General features: G+C 37.6%; 2 protein-coding genes across 8 annotated transcripts in view; both read right to left on the reverse strand.

The window, feature by feature from the left end:
* Window positions 1-1,864: 1,864 nt before the first annotated feature.
* Window positions 1,865-5,627, reverse strand: sinhcafl (SIN3-HDAC complex associated factor, like). 2 transcript variants are annotated; one of them, XM_055036431.1, is made up of 6 exons: window positions 5,514-5,627; window positions 4,303-4,471; window positions 4,100-4,199; window positions 3,895-4,009; window positions 3,087-3,240; window positions 1,865-2,946 (listed from the first exon to the last, which is right to left on the reverse strand). In XM_055036431.1, the coding sequence occupies exons 2-6, from the start codon at window positions 4,428-4,430 to the stop codon at window positions 2,778-2,780; spliced, it is 666 nt and encodes a 221-aa protein (XP_054892406.1). In that variant the 5' UTR covers window positions 4,431-4,471; window positions 5,514-5,627; the 3' UTR covers window positions 1,865-2,777. The 2 variants fall into 2 exon arrangements, with proteins under 2 accessions (XP_054892406.1, XP_054892408.1); XM_055036433.1 differs by having other exon boundaries at window positions 3,087-3,237; window positions 5,514-5,626.
* Window positions 5,628-6,929: 1,302 nt separating this feature from the next.
* dennd5a (DENN/MADD domain containing 5A) overlaps window positions 6,930-16,096 on the reverse strand; it is a 30,047-nt gene continuing 20,880 nt past the window's right edge. For all 6 annotated transcript variants that reach the window (XM_055036405.1, XM_055036406.1, XM_055036407.1 and 3 more), the window contains 12 exons: window positions 15,886-16,038; window positions 15,705-15,789; window positions 15,530-15,617; window positions 13,451-13,579; window positions 12,861-12,982; window positions 12,630-12,775; window positions 11,218-11,336; window positions 10,952-11,133; window positions 10,493-10,575; window positions 9,617-9,740; window positions 8,559-8,727; window positions 6,930-8,406 (listed from right to left, as the gene is read on the reverse strand). In XM_055036405.1, the coding sequence (XP_054892380.1) occupies window positions 8,223-8,406; window positions 8,559-8,727; window positions 9,617-9,740; window positions 10,493-10,575; window positions 10,952-11,133; window positions 11,218-11,336; window positions 12,630-12,775; window positions 12,861-12,982; window positions 13,451-13,579; window positions 15,530-15,617; window positions 15,705-15,789; window positions 15,886-16,038 (1,584 nt within the window). In that variant the 3' untranslated portion in view covers window positions 6,930-8,222. The remainder of the gene's footprint in view (window positions 8,407-8,558; window positions 8,728-9,616; window positions 9,741-10,492; window positions 10,576-10,951; window positions 11,134-11,217; window positions 11,337-12,629; window positions 12,776-12,860; window positions 12,983-13,450; window positions 13,580-15,529; window positions 15,618-15,704; window positions 15,790-15,885; window positions 16,039-16,096) is intronic.

The raw sequence follows: 16,096 nt of genomic DNA on the forward strand, positions 1-16,096 counted from the left end.
ACAAACAAAAACCTTTAGAGATTTGTGAAAAAAGTGCATGGAGTTGAATAAGACAACAGATAACAAGGTTGGAGTGCTTCAGTGCTCCAACAGTAACATACAGATATATTATGAAGTATAGCATATATTAGGTTTTAGTGCTGTTTTGTGAGATATTGCCCATAGCTTCTACTTTCTATTGAACAAAAGAATCTAATATCAATGTTTTTGACTCTGATGTTTACAGATATGGCATTACGTGGTAAATACACATGTTTGTCTAAAATTCCTTGATGCATTTAAAACTTTGAAGTGAAGACATATCCAGTGGTTATATTAAGAATTGTGGGGTAGATTCCTTGAACAGATGAAAATATATGGAGTGTTGTATTTTTAAACTACAAATAACAGGCAATTTGCATAAAAGGTTGATAAAAGTTTATTTCAATAAAAGCATTAGTCCTGGAAATATTGACCTCATGACAATATGTAATTTTTTAGAAGTGCTGTAAATTAACACTTCTCTGCTCTTGATGACTCCAGCAATTAGTAAATAAAGTGCGCCCTCTATCTGCATTGAGGAGGATTTTTATTTTTTTATCCAATCAGACATACTTTTTTTTTTAAAAGAAATTTTAACTTTCAAAAAAATTCTTACTTTATGAGATTAAGTCTCACTTTAATCTCATAAAGTAAACTTGAATAATAGTGCTTTATAATTTCTGATGAACATTTAAAGTTTTCACTGGATTTGGCTGCAGATTGGACATATATAAATTCACAGAATTGAACTGTATTACAACAAATGTCTAACACTCTTTGTCTTGCTGGTGTAACATATCAACCGTGTATGGCTTTTCCCCACCGCCTAGTTGCACAAGAAAATACCACAGGAGAACGGTTTTGTTTTAATTTTTATTATACAGATCTACTTTGTGGTACAGTATACAAAAAGCATATAAAAAAAACCCATACATTGCATGTTCAAAGGAAGTGCACAAAATTAGAAACAGACTTTTTTTTCTGAAAGGCTCAACACCAGTTAGCTCAAAATTTTAGTTAAAAAAAAAGGTTGTGTAATAAATAAATATAAATTACATATGAATCATAGAGAAAAAGGTCAGGTCATTCGTTAAGGCACATCTTACATCCCAAAATGTACCTTGCAAAAACATGGCAACTTCCTAAAGATAAAAAAACAGCTTATTTTCCAGCTTACAAAGGAAGCAGCTTACCTCTTTTCAATAAGAATCATAATTTTTCAGCATTTCACTACCCTGCCGCAGAATACAGTTTATATATATTAAGCAACTTTACAGAGCAGTGCCTGTCAATTACTTTAAGTCGAGTTTGGTTACAAAAATGTGAGAAAAAAACAAAAAAAACCCAACAGCAACCGTTGTCACTGTAGTACTGAGACAGTATACACCATGGCAATAACTGTGCAATATAAGCAATATTTTTAACATGGCATACATACATTTTGAGACATTGACTGGTGACAACGATGTGACATTATTGCTGAAATAATAGAGCCAATTTGGTTAAAAAAAAAGAAAGAGGGCCAATCACCATCTAAGAGACTAAAAGCCCCAGAGCAATTCTCACATTCAAAATGTCTGCATAGTTTGAACTTTAGACAATTGCTTTTTTTTTTTGATGAACATGTTCCTCTAAGTGCAAAGATGTAGAATAAGCACTGGTCTCCAGCATGTTCAGTTTGACAGCAGAAAACAGATGTTCACAGCTCACTGATTCTGCAGGGGAGTTTCTTTGATTCCTGCAGTTTACACCTACTTCTGCACATAGCACAAGTCAATACAATGCAAGGCTTTTGAGAAACATACCTGAGGAAATAATGAGTTATCAAGCTGTCTTTTAGCGTAAGAAAAAAAAAAAAAAAAGAAGAAATACATGCCTTCAGCACCTTTCAGATGTAGTGGTTTGCTGTTTCATGCAATTTTTTTTTTTTTTTTTTTTGGAAAACTCACGAGCCAAAAATGCTGTATTTACAAAATTCATTGAAAAAACAATTTGCTTTACAACATGCAATGTAATTTCATTGGAGACTGTACAAAAGAAATAAATAAAAACTGTCAATCCAACAAGCAGAGGGACATACTGCAAGCATGGTCTAATGTGCACAAACTGCTGAGCAAATTAAAATTGAGTGTTTCAAACTGGCGGCTAAAGCTGTTTATGTCTAATGTGTCTAATCTGTACACATTTAAAGAAATTACATTTTTACAGAACAGATTTGCTATTGATCCTTGTGTGTTATCAAAAGCAAGATGTGCACTAGAAGAAACAAATAAAGCTAAAAGATGACAAAACATTGCAGCAAAAATGCTGAAGGTTCCCCTTCAACACATGACGCTGGTATTGGAAATAGCTGGTGCCTTTCATACACACAATTACAGTATTACAAGTTATAAAAAAATAAAGCAGTCCTGATATGAAATAAAAACAAAAATTATTTACAAAAATTGATCATTCAGTACAAAAATAACCAAACGCAATCTAGGACCAAAAATTTAACTCAAGAAAATGTAATCCTTATCCTATAAATAACACTAATGCCCAAAAGTTTTTTTTTTATTTTATTTTTTCGGTTAAAACAAAGAGCTCAACTCTATACAAAAGATTTTTAAAAAATACCCATATAAAAATGATTATTACAAGGACGAACATTAACTGATCTAACGGGGAATGAAAATGAGGTCTGCCACTGGAGACAAATCCAGGTGGATGCCATGGATAGCCCCATATAGGAAAAAGGGAGATTGAATGAAAACCATTCACCAGGTTTCTTTCAAATCTTCTGGGAGTTGTGGTTGGAGTGTGGGCACCTGAGTGGGCGTCAGTGTCTTCTGTTTTTTTGAGCTGCAGCAAGGCTTGAAAAGTCGGGGATCGATAATCACTTCTCCAAACCGACCTTTGTAAATAATTCCACAGCACACCTTTTGCCTAGAAGAAAAAAAAAAAAAAAGACATAATTTTTATATAGATAGATATATGTAGAAAGAGGCTAATCAGAGTATAATAACAAAACAATAAAAATTAGATTTTGTTTTTTGTTTTGTGATGGAGCAATGAAAATATCTTGCCTCTTCCAATAAGAACGATCCAGGAAGGAGAAGATGGAAGGAGATGAGCGTCTTTGTTTGGACTCAATGTCAGAACCGTCATCTGACTGGTTGCTGTAACTGGGAGATTGGGCAGGAGACATGCTGGACGTTGTGCTATGAGCATCTGAGTCTGCTTAAAAAAAATGAAACAGAAATAAACTTGAAAGAAATTTATATTTAGTTTTAGAACCACTGGAATAATCAGGATTTGTGGTGGTATTTACTTGCCTTGTCACTATTTTATTTATTATATAGAACAATTGATTACAGGTGAATTATTCTGCAAAGGGCACAAAAATACCAAAGGTGTGCACACCACATCTGAATTTTGAATCCCATATAAAAATGAAGCCGACACACAAAACAAGCCAAATGTTTATGAAGCGTGAACTAGAAAATAGACAACTAGACACATTTCATGCTTTATTTAAATCAGCCACTAGGTGCTGCTAGAGATTATTAAACAAATGCATTTAGTTTATATGGAGATAAAGACTAAAAAATCTAAAGCAGAATGAAAATGCAGTGATTTTAGAAAATGTTATTTTTTGCAATACACTTGTATTGGACATTAAATCACAAATACTGATTATTTTACTAGAAATACAAAATGTTTTAAGCAAGTAGCCTACACTACAAATCAAAGAAGACAATGCACAAGTGTCAAAAGAGCATCAGTGCGAATAAAAAAAAGATATGCATGGATTTCAAATATCTTATTTTTGCTAAATTACTTATAACTTTTAGAAATGGAAGGCAACATGTTTCTTAATATTGAACTACTTACTTTGCCTCTTAAACTTATGAAGCTTCTTTAGTTTGCTCTTCTTCTTCCCATCACTGTTCTTGATCTTCTTGGGCTTTGTCACCTTAAAACCTGGGCCGGCTCTAGCATCAACCACCTGAGGGAAAGCAATTAAAAACACACAACAAAGTTAACTTGCACTTGAAAACATGACACCTCTGTGTGCTCAACTGGAGGCATTACTTACATGATTCCAGTTCTTCTTGGAGCCATGAGGCAGCTTCTTCCATCTCTTCACCAGCAGAACACACGCATTACAAATGTCTCCAACGCGATCTTCTGAGAGTCTAAAATTAATGCAACAGGAAAAAGGGTAATTAGATCTGAAAGCTCTGTAAGCAGCTATTACTGACGTGCAAATGTATGATATTATGGAATAAGAGGTTGTACCCAAAGCACATCCTGAAGGTCTCTTCATATCTGCTGCTGTCCGTGAAGCGTGAACTAGAGGACTTGGTCTTACAGATGCAACAGCCATCATTACTCCGGTAGATTTTTGACTTGTGAAAGCCAAACATCCTCAATTTGCTGGTCGGTGCAAGTCGAGGAAAGAAAAGTCCTGCAAACGTAAGAAAACACGAGCCGTCATAGACTCGGTGCGTGCTGGTTTACGATCAGCACAGATGTCTGCACGCAGTTGTGCTTTCTGCTCTTAAAAGGGGGCGGTCCGTACACGCACACACACAGGAATATTGAAACCATTTTAAACATTTAGTAGCAAATCTTGCGAACACACAGATTTAAAGTGTTAGGTTGTAAAATTAAAACCTCAAAAGTCACCAAAAGCAGCATAACAGTACTTGGAAGAAAAAAAACCCCCACTTTGTTTCACCATCTTACGTACGGAGTTTAAAGCCAAACAACACCAAACTAGCATACGGCAAACAACAGTAACACGAGTCTAATGCTATGAAGAGATTTTACTACATAAAAACTAAACTTTAGGTCGAGTTAAGTGAATCGATTTGTTTGAAATTGTATCCTAAACAAACACAACAGTCTGGGACGTTACACCCACAATAACACGAGGACCGCTTTATCCGTAAAATGAGCGGCAATGCTGAACACAAATGTGGACGACAAAAGAGAAGAAGCTCATCTTGATATGTCGCTTCAATTTATGTCTCTGCTACGGGACTTTAAGCGGCGGGTCTGTCTGAAGTGGATGCCCCAAACAAAAAGCGGGCAGCTGCACTTTCTGAAACCAAAGACAAAAAGCTACCGCAATATTTAAACCACCTAAACAACTTCATTGGGACACACTCAATGCGAGGGTTTAACTCTGTAGCTAGAAACACAAAGTTAAGGCAGACACCGTCTTCCCCTTCAGATTAAAACTTTTCGTCTGCGAGTGCGCCAAATATGGCTCATTGTTGTTAGCCGTTAGCATGAGTGCTAGCCGACGAGGCCACGCTCTCGTTCACTTCCACGTTATTCCATTGTCGACATGGTAAGTCTTTACACGTTTAACCCAAAACGACAACGAACGCACACGTCAGGACACCAGAACCTTACAATATGGCCGCAAGTTCCGCATATAACAAGCGTGTAAAAGTCAAAATAATATAAATCTTGTACAAAGAAAATAACAGTGTACTTACTGAACAAAAACTTTGAATCTTCGCCGTCCTCTTTTCACGTACTGCGCATGCTCATACTATTGCTGCATACAGCTGGTCATTAGAATGTGTTTTACATAAAAAGCTGGAATGAAAGGGCGAGCGGACAATGACCATATAAGGAGTGCAGCCGTTGGGTTTGAACCTGGGCTCGACCAATCGCCACAGTCTTCTCGTACTCTTCTGGCAACATGAATGATGGGAGGCGTAGTGAATGCGGGAGAAAACACCGCGACGTCAGTGGTGAAGGGCCTCTTTTTGAACTCATAGTCCCATAAACCACCTGGCCCGAGGCTTCAAAGAAAAACAGCTCTCTGACATGGCGCGAACGACTTTGTTTACGTTTTCACAGCTGAGAAAGCGCATTCAACAGAGAATATAACTGATCATTAACGCCTTGGCATGGGATATGAAACCGTAATATTATACTTTTAAAGATACAAGTACTGGTTACCTATTGTAAAACACCAATTTAGCAGTATTTTGGGCACGTGTAAGCCATGTCAAGCAAATAAGGGAATTCAAAACGGCCACAGATTGGGCAAATGTACAATTTTTAACAGAGCAAGCACCCAAGCAAATTATATATTGCTGAAGGTTAACAAACCCATAACCATATGTAACAGTGCTTAGGAAGTTCAAACAAATCACTTGTATATGACATAAACTATGTTTCTTATTGCAAAAAAAGTAAACTGTTAAAAGTTGTATGCATGTATGTATATGTTGACAGTTTAAAAAAATAATAATTGAAAAGAACTAACAGTCCTTTGTATGATCTAAATAAGTCTTAGATAGTACAATTATAAATGTAGATTTACATATTAAGGCAAACCTCTTTGAAAGCTTGCGGTCCCTCAATTTATTCTGAAATCTGTACATGGATACCACCATAAACCAGGTGAACAAATGGACTCTAAATAATATTCTTCCTTTATGTCAGTTCCACTTGATAAAATGTCAAAAAATATATATTCTCCTTTAAAACATTTAGCTTTCATTCCTTTTCCACAAGACAATGTACTTGAATCCTTAAATGAAATTAGAAATAAAGGTTCATGTAATCTAGAGCTTGAGGACAAATTTGGCATGCACTTGCCTCCTAAATAAATTTCTGATGCATACTCAAAAACAAAAATCTAGTTATTTGACATTCTTAAACCAAAACTTAAAAGAATAAGCACTGGTTGTATTATTCACAGGAAACAGAAAATGAAATGATACTCAAGATTTATCATGAGTAACTTAAAAAAAACTTCAATCTATAAAGAAAAATAAAAAGCTGTTTTTGAGGAGATCAATTAAGTGATTGTAGCACTTAATTGATCTCAATTAAGTGTTACCATTTTCTGACTTGCCGATTGTAACATATCCTTTTGAAATAGACGAGGCCCAGAATAATGCTTTACAGATGCTTTATTCTTAATATTTTTACACTGTACACGTTTGCTCACTTAGTAAACACTACATTACACAAGTATGTCGATAAATGTACAACTGTACTGGAAAAGAAAAATATATATCTCCCAAGATGCCTTTGTGGGTCGCACAGACGAGTACAACACAGTCATTCCAGACGCCGTTGGCACACAAAAAAAAGTCCATCATATATCAAATCTCTTATTCCACAAGATAAAGTCCAATCCTATGTAAATGGAAAGAGCCCGGTAATATCTCAGTTTTCTCTTGTAGTTATTGCATAGCAAGAAACCATGATGACAAAAACCAGGAACAAGTGTGGGGTAAATAAAATAGTCCTTTGAGCTCCTCACATAGTTATCAGGTCAGAAGTCAGCACAGGAACTACTCAGGTCATCACGTTGTAGTTCAAAGAACAGAGTATATGTAGTGTAAGGGCTGCAATGATAGTAGAAGGATATGGCTGCTGGGAGGTATTTACACTGAAGGTTGAAGTTAACTGCAAAAATAACAGGGTCAACCATCTCCTGGAGCGCTCTTGGTTTTATTTTCCTAAAACCAACTGAAAATAAAGTTGCTCCATTTGTCACTCGGAGCAGGCTTGAGCCACACAGTCATCGTGATAGGAGGACCTATTCTTCAACTGAAGGTATTCCAAATAAAATATTTGCATACATACATGTATGTTTGCTTGGGAAAGAGTCAAACTTGCATAAAAAAAATAAAACAAAATCACCTACCACTCTATGAGCCATCCTGTCATATGCATACTTATAAAGCATACTTCTACATCATTTGCTTTAAACTCTGCGTTATGACATTTAAAAATCAGATTTGACAACAGAGCAAGCAACTGCACCGATTTAACAAAATAATACTGTTTTTATCCCAAAATATATTAACAGTTTTAATCCTCGCTTTCCCTTAAATAGAACCGCTGTCCTCGAGTCACGGCAACAATGAAAATATTGAGCTTTCAGTAAAACATTATAGAACAAGGTCATCCTCAATGTCGTGAAAACCATGGTCCATAATAGAAAACATAATTCTCCAACATCTAATGGCATCATCATCATCATTGAGGATAAAAATAAATTTTGAAAGGCTCATTGCACTTAACATATGGCAAATGTGACAGTAGCTTCAGTAAGCCAGAAAGTGTTCTTTGTTCAAGTCTGTTCCTGCATTAAAAAAAGTTCAGTTATTCTTTTCTCTTAGTGGTCCTCTGTGATATTCCTGTTGGGTACAACTGGTGGAGAGCGTGGTTTAGTTTCAGATGCCAACTCCTTTGACTAACGAAGCCTCCAGGGTGATGTTGAACTCCTGCAGAGTCTGTAGCACGCGGATCAGGGAGTTTACCAGTGAGCGGTCCTTAATGAGCGCAGTGTCCTCGTACATCTGGGAGGTGATTGGACAATCTGCAAGCAGAGCGATCCAGTGATGCAGCAAATGGTCCCTGTGACAGGAAGGGACAAACACGCAAAATCAACAGAGCAGCCTTTAGGGAATCCAGAAATCATTACAAGGGGCAAAATCCTTATTACAAACATCAACCGTTAAAACGTACAATGTTTTAACTGTGTACGTTGTTGGCTCCCTTTTACTCACCTTGCTCCCAGACAGACAAGCATCTGAAACTTCCCGTCCTTGCCAATATTTCTCGACGTGCTATTGATGGCCCGCATGAAGCGGCAGAAGTGGCGCACTCTGGTTTGCCAGTTTTCATCTGGGGTCGCCTCCTGTTGCTCAGCACTTTCAAAGTACACTTGTGCCTTCTCTGTTGAAGGGTTAAAACCATCCAAAGATATTAATACTCGCTGCACAGTCATATGAATGAATAAGTAACCCATTTAAAGCAATCACTCCAGTTAAAACAGAGGTGATTTTTTTTAAAATGCTTGTAGTGTTTTAGAATCATTTTTGCACAACTCTTAACTAAATTGTTGTTTTTGATCCAACCAATTCAAGCAATTAATTAGCTGCAGTGGGACTGGCTGAACTCTCAACCTTACATTGCTTGCAATAGAGCATTTCATTTCAAGGCAAAAATACAATAAATAGAAAATTTCAAAACACTTAATAAGACACAGGAAAACTTATTGTTATGCTGAACTGGACCATGCAGCCATGGAAGGGCTTTATGCTCTCATTGAAACCCTAAAAGCCAGTTTTGATCTAGATATAAAAACAGGATATTGTTTAAGCTGGCCTCACGTGCCATTACTCCAAACGTTTTCAACAACAACAGCACCATTCCACAAAAGACCAAAACAGAAAATGCAACAAAAGTCTAGGGAAGCAAAAAAAAAAAAATGCTTAATTCACAAGTCAAATTGGAAAACATTCATCTTTTTGTTGAGGGTGTGGTCAGAGTTTTTTGTGTTAGAAAATTTGCTATATTTATTCAGAAATATTCAGAACCATATTATGGTATTTCTAAAGTTTGCATCTATTATGATATGCATCTTTGCTTTAGCGGTTATCCCCAAAGTATCTTATTAAATTTAATGCATTTTCTGCAGTTAGCTTCATGTTGTGTCAATTTCAAATTCCTTATTGTTGCTACTTTTGAAATATATGAGTAGAATTCTTGCTTCGTTATCTAATGCTAAGGGAAAGAAAATTAAACCTCCAGTTTACTAGTCTTAGAAAGCTCAAGTTCCTACCCAAAAAGTCCCAAATGAAGACATTCTTAAAGAGTCGAGGTGATTTAAAACCGTGCTGGAAAACTTGCTCCAGAGCCCAGACGAGACCGTACTCCCCACACAGCAGCAGCGTCAGACTGCCTCTCTGTGGAGGGAACAAAAGCATGGAGTTGGATTCAGAGAACAAAACACAGCTCTTTGATTAAAACACCATAAGACCAATCTACTGAAAATATGAAATCCTTCACAAAATATTTCACAAAAATAGGACTGCGGATGTTTACACCTCACACCGATATTTAAAATATTCGATTTATGGTGACTCTTAATATTTTTGGTTTGATTTTTTTTATTTTTACATAAATACTATCAACGACTGCATCAGCAATTTGGATGTTGTGACAGACTTGGTGAAATAACCAAATGAAAATTGTATTAATTTCAGAAAGAACTTTTAGTTCTCATCGGGCTCCTTTGTTCTTTTGGTCTCTTAAAAAAGGTGGAGTGAGAGTTAAGGGGATTTCCCTTAAAGGCTCTTTGTTCTTTTATAACAGTGAATTAGTGATCAACCCTACAATCAAGTGTTAGATTTTAATGCAGCTAAATAATCCTTACTGAGCATCTTCCTTTTAATTGAAGATGTCAGCTGAACCTGCATTCACTACACAATAATTAGTGTTTTTTTGTTTTTGTACAGATTCACTGAGGGTGCAAAAAATACAAACGGATGAAATTTAGAGTAAAACAAAACAGCATTATTATATTTGAATTCCCCACTGTAGCCCTGAGTAACTGAAGGTTAATGGGGTTGACAGGAGCACAGGGGCGCGCTTTTCTTCATACATGATGAATAATAGAACTACGTGTACAGGCTTGTCTAGACTGCTCATCTCTCACCTCCTTCTCTGGCTTGTGGAAGTGTTTAACGATCCCATTGATGGCCTCTCCCACTCCCTCCTGGATCTGGCCTGTATTCAACTCTGAAAGGGGAGGAGAAGAGTAAACAATGATGTTCTAAAAAAATAATCCCCAACCGGGTTTTATCTCTCGATCATTTTGTTTTATCAGTCATGCATTCATTTCTGTGAAGGCTGGAACTCACACGGTGATTAACATAATCCTTAAAGGAGCAGCTTAAGGGTTGCTCCTTTTTGATTTTTTGATTTTAAAAAAATCAAAAATCTGTGTATCTTAATAAATTTCACAAGTCATAAAAGAAAATATATAGGTATGAAAAGCATTTCTGTTGGTTTGTACGGTCATGCAGTATAAAGTGTGATAAAGTGTGTGTATTGGGGAGGGGAGGATCATTTTAATAAAATTGTAAGATATAAGCAATCAGGATGATTAACTGACTTGGTTTGCTGCTTGGTGAGATGGTAACAAATCTCCTCATCATCCCTGGAGACTGCTGCATGGGCGGTGTGCGGCACATCCGCTCATCATTTTCAGTAGTGGGGGTCATCAGCTCTCCCACCAGTATCCTTTCCAGACTACCATCATCTACGCCTTTCCCCAACCAGCGACCACATGGAAACCTAACACCAAGCGCAGAGAGCTGGTTAAAAGGGAAAAACATTTTTATTAAAATCATACTCTATTTTCTTTTTTCTTTAACTTACTTGTAAGTGTGTCCTGTGATCTCGTTCCGGACCACGACGCACTCCACAAGCCACTTGGCGTACAGTCCTGAGTTGTCGTGACCCATCTGTACCGTTGTGAGCTTTCCCAGGTTCTGACACTAAAACACAGAGAACCACATTATGTTAAAATGTAGAAATTAAAAAATTGAAAAAGAAAAAGCAAATCTATGTATTTACACTCTCTGGAGAGTGCAAAAATGTAAAATCAAACACAATCATTACCAACTTTTAGAAAACAAACTTAGAACCTTCTAGCATTCTGTTGATGTCTCAAACAGCATTGTTAATTTATATTACATTTAATGTTTATGTTTTTATATTATTGGTACTGTACAGAGAACAACAAGCATCTATGAAGCTATGTCGAAGACTGGAACCAGTCTTGACATGATCCTCTCTACTGCTGTGTATTTAGGGGTGAAGTTGAGGAGTTCCTGGCCCATATTAAAGAGTTAAGGATAAACACTTTCAGGCTAGGCTTCAGAAGTTTTTTTTAACCACCACAGTGCAATTGTAAAATGGCACCAGTTGCTGTAGTCAATGAACAGCTGTTAAGATAGTAAAGGAGGTCCTTGCTGAGCAGAGTTGGCAAGGAAGTGTGAAGTGGGGGGGGGAGAGGTCACCGCTTTATTCTCACAGGAGCTCATGAGTGAACAGCTTAAGTGGTTTAAAAGAGGAGCTCCCTTATAGAGCCACATAGAACTGTTCTGTGAATCAGTCCTTAAAAGCAGACTGAAGCCAGGCTCTGTTCTGGCTTTAAGATGTGTCCTATTTTCTTCACATACAAATGGGCAGCTGTGAGGGTGGCTGGTCACACCTGGCATGAGTATCCGACCCGAGTGATCGGGTTCTACATGCATATAAACCCACGATGTTACAGAACCTCAAATAAGACCTTGAGTGGCTTGATTAGGTAATCTTAGAATTGTAATGTGAGAAAGAATACAATGCTTAGTGTCTATATGAGCGCAAAAAAAAAAAAAAATCAGACATCTCAATTACAGACAGGAAAGCTGTCAAAATGCTATACAAGGAAGATAGACACATAATGAGTACTTTTACAAGACAGCAACAGTGGGCAGCTGCTTTTTCTTGTTTCAAAGAGTTCACTAAAACCTTTAGACTTAAGAAGAGTAAACACAAACTACATTCAGATTGCTAAACTAATGCAGATAAAATATCTCACATCAAAACAAATACATGGCGGAGAGGCTTTGAACAGGTATCATCATCCCTTTAGAAGTCTAAACAGCTTAATGGAAATAAAAAGAACACCACCTTTTAAAAACAACGTGGAAGCCTCCGTTGTTCCCATGTTATTGCACTTCTCGCAAATCTGATTATATAAACAAAAACAAAATGATAACTGTTTTATAAGTCAGGGCACAAACCTCAAAAGTTATCTCCAATGTGTTTCTGGGGACCTGAAGGACTCCGGTCTCCGACAGCTCCCCGGAAACACACACCCAGGGGTTGGCTGTGAACATGGAGCCGCCGAGCTTCTTGCTTGGAACGATCACCACATGGTAAGGGATCACTGGCAGCCGGAGAGAAGGGAAACGTTGTTCTGGCAGCTCAAATCAATAAAACATGAACAAGGTGCATTTTTAGGCGACACTCACTGATGGTTGTGAAGACGTTGGTGAAACAAAAGTAATCGACAGCATTAAAGGACAGCAGATGGTAAAGGAACTGCTCCTTCTCGTCGTCACAGCGCAGGAAGGCGTAACGCTTGTACAGTTTTCTAAAACGCAGCAGACGATTGCCAAAGAATTAAAAAAAAGACAATTGACATTGCCTGAATTACAGGGATTTCTGACATTTGGTAATTATTTTGAACTGACAAAGATGGCAGGTAAATAAAATTGGGTAAACTTAACAGTTTTTGTCGTTCAGGTTTTAGGAGAAAAGTGACTCTACAGCCTGAAAGGCAGACAGAACTTCCCCAAACCCGGTTTGTCCCCCAGATATCAATTATGAAGAAGTCTGAAATATTAATGCACTCTGGACTACAATATAATGCTGTGCAATTCCAGAAGAAATGCATTATAAATGGCTTAATCACACACTGTCTGGCTTTCAAAACGGATATTCCAGCACATGCACAACAATCAAGGGCTAAAAGACATACTTTCAGTTTTAAAATGTTACTGCTGCAGCTTTAACCACAATGAAGTAATTGTCGCCAATGCAGAGTGGTAGTTCAGCTCACTTTGTTAGCTCGTGATCTGACAGCAGCTGCTTCAAGTGTCTGGAAAGCAGTTTCTTCTCCATGGAGAGGCGGACCCAGGCTCTGGCCTTGCCCACGTCGGTCTTGATCTCCCCAATGTTCTGAATGTGTCTGCAGGTGAAATGAGGGGTTCGGGCGACAGGAAAGGTAGACAAACACAAAGGCAACACATAAATGGGTAAATAAGCTGAAGGAGTATAATTACAGGGGAAATACAAGAGGCTGATACTATACTACACATGGAAGCCTCTTGAATTGGTCAATTTCTCTACGAATGTGTATAAAATGTGCCACACCAGTGGAAAAATGCACAAAGTTTCAAAGGAGTTTTGTTCTATATAAAAACCAAATGCATAATTTGGAAAAAAAAAACCAAAACAAACAAAGCACATACTTTTTACAATTTATTGCTATAATTTGGACATCATATTCCTGTCGCAACAGCAGGCTGGGAAAACTGTTTCTCCTAGCAGCATTTCAACCACGGCGCATTCCCTTAATGTGAAAGCCTCTGAGATGGCTTCCAGCCACTATCATGTCGCTGATGTCCAGACAGATTCCCTTCCACTCCACCTGTGCCATACGCGTGCCACATCTACGCTTCCTCCACCTTCCACACCCACTCTGCTGTCTCCACCCTCATTCAAACCTACTAACCTAGATTTCTCTGCTCCAGAAGGAAACATTTGTGAGCTGGTAATGTCAGAATCCAGAGAATAAACACAAGCCAAAGCTTTTGCTTGGAAGCTCTAAAATGGTGAAAATGATAATAGCAACACAGTACTCACTATTAAATAATGCATTTATTTACAGGACTGTGGTTCTGCTAATGGTGTCAGACATTTACAACAACATGGAGCAGGATGTATTCACAACATAAAGTAGAGCTGCATGGCTGTGTCCCGAGATGACCCCTCCTCCCTTCTTTTCGTCTCAGTGAGACTGGTGGGAGGTATGATAATTAGGCTGGAAGTAACTCGCCGTTCCATGCAGACTCACTCTGCGTCTTCTTCATGCAAGCCCAGAAAGCACAACACTGAATCCTTTTAGTAGATAACAGCGTGGTCTGCAGAAACACACCTTTCCAAAGGTGTTAAAGCATATAAATGTGTTGAAAGAGATGAGCATCTCTGAACAGGTGACTTCTCCCTACATTGAAACATTCTTGATAAACATTTTTAGTTGGACAGAAAAAAAAAAAAAAAGTAATCTGCCATATTAGAAACATGTCATCCTCTTTATCTTTGCTGTAGTTTGGACATTTTGCCACATGGTTCCATTTCAAACTCTTAAGAAAAAGCCAAGTTTAATTGTAAAACTTTATAATAAAAACTTTTGCTATAATGAACATTTTCATAATTGTATTTATGTGTTTATTTATACATGTCCTGGTAGATGATTTCGCCCACTATCAATATATTAAACCCTATTTATTTATTCCTTTTCATTTTAATGTACACAAATGTATTGATTTGATGTTTTCTCATTTTAGCCAGCTCTATCAACAATATTTGTTGATGCCTTTGTTATAACACGAGTTTAAAAAAGGAACTGTTTAGGAAGTTGATGCAACATAAAACATTTAATATAATTCACATTTAAAACATTAAAAAAAGTGTATTCTTCTGAAAATATACTTTATGTGACTCAGGACTGATTTTGTACATTAAAATATTTGACATAGTTCATTGACTCCAGTAATAAAAATCAGTGCCAATACTTTGTTGCAGTCTATATATTTCTAATAATTTAGGCTTAACTTTTCATTTACTGAAAATGAAAACTGTTGTCCTTTTCCCACACAGATATTTCTAATATTTTGTTGACAATTGCCAACTCTGTTTATGTTTAAAAATACATCCAATAGTTAGCTTGTATTAAACTGTTCCATATCGCTATGGCAGAAAACATGCTGCTGTCTTTTGTGGTCCAGTTCAACATCTACCACAAGGGGGCAGCATTATTCTTCCAAACTTTACATCTGTCCAGTGTGATCAGTAGTTGGGTCAACAAGTGTCGGAATTGAGGATTGCATTAATCGCTTGTCGGGATGTTCCTCACCTCATGTCCTGGATCAGGGAGATCCTGAGCGGAGGCATGGCTGATCCACCGCCATCAGATTTCCTCCGCTCCGTGTCATGAATGAACCCTGGGAGGAAAGTAAACGCACCTATGAAAAACGTCACCATTCTCGAAGCTGACTGGACTCCTAAAGAGAAATGACAAGACCGCTTACCTGGAGGTCCCAACCCGCCTGGAGTGGCATTCTTCTCTTTGCTGTCCTGGTAATGCAGGAGGTGGGACCATAAGGCGGATTTCCCCTGGAAGAAGAAGAAAGTCAATTAAATCCATTTCCTGTTTAAAATTAGTAATCTCTCCTTATTGGATCGTTGTGACCATGGTGATGTTTTCCAGACCTGTTTAACCTGCAGCCCGTGACTCCAGATCCTCTCCAGGAGGTCACAGAGGCTTGCAATCAAGGTGTTCTCCTCCACACCTGTGATGCTAACCTCGCCGTGACCCAACTCCACGGCCTCTCGACCCATCTTCTCTACCAGCATTCGTTTTGTCTTCAGACAAACAAATAAAAAAAGAACAAACTCATGTCAATACTGAGAATTCAAACTA

This window comes from Poeciliopsis prolifica, unplaced genomic scaffold, assembly GCF_027474105.1.
Source record: "Poeciliopsis prolifica strain line A6 unplaced genomic scaffold, Auburn_PproV2 SCAFFOLD011, whole genome shotgun sequence".
NCBI lineage: Eukaryota > Metazoa > Chordata > Actinopteri > Cyprinodontiformes > Poeciliidae > Poeciliopsis > Poeciliopsis prolifica.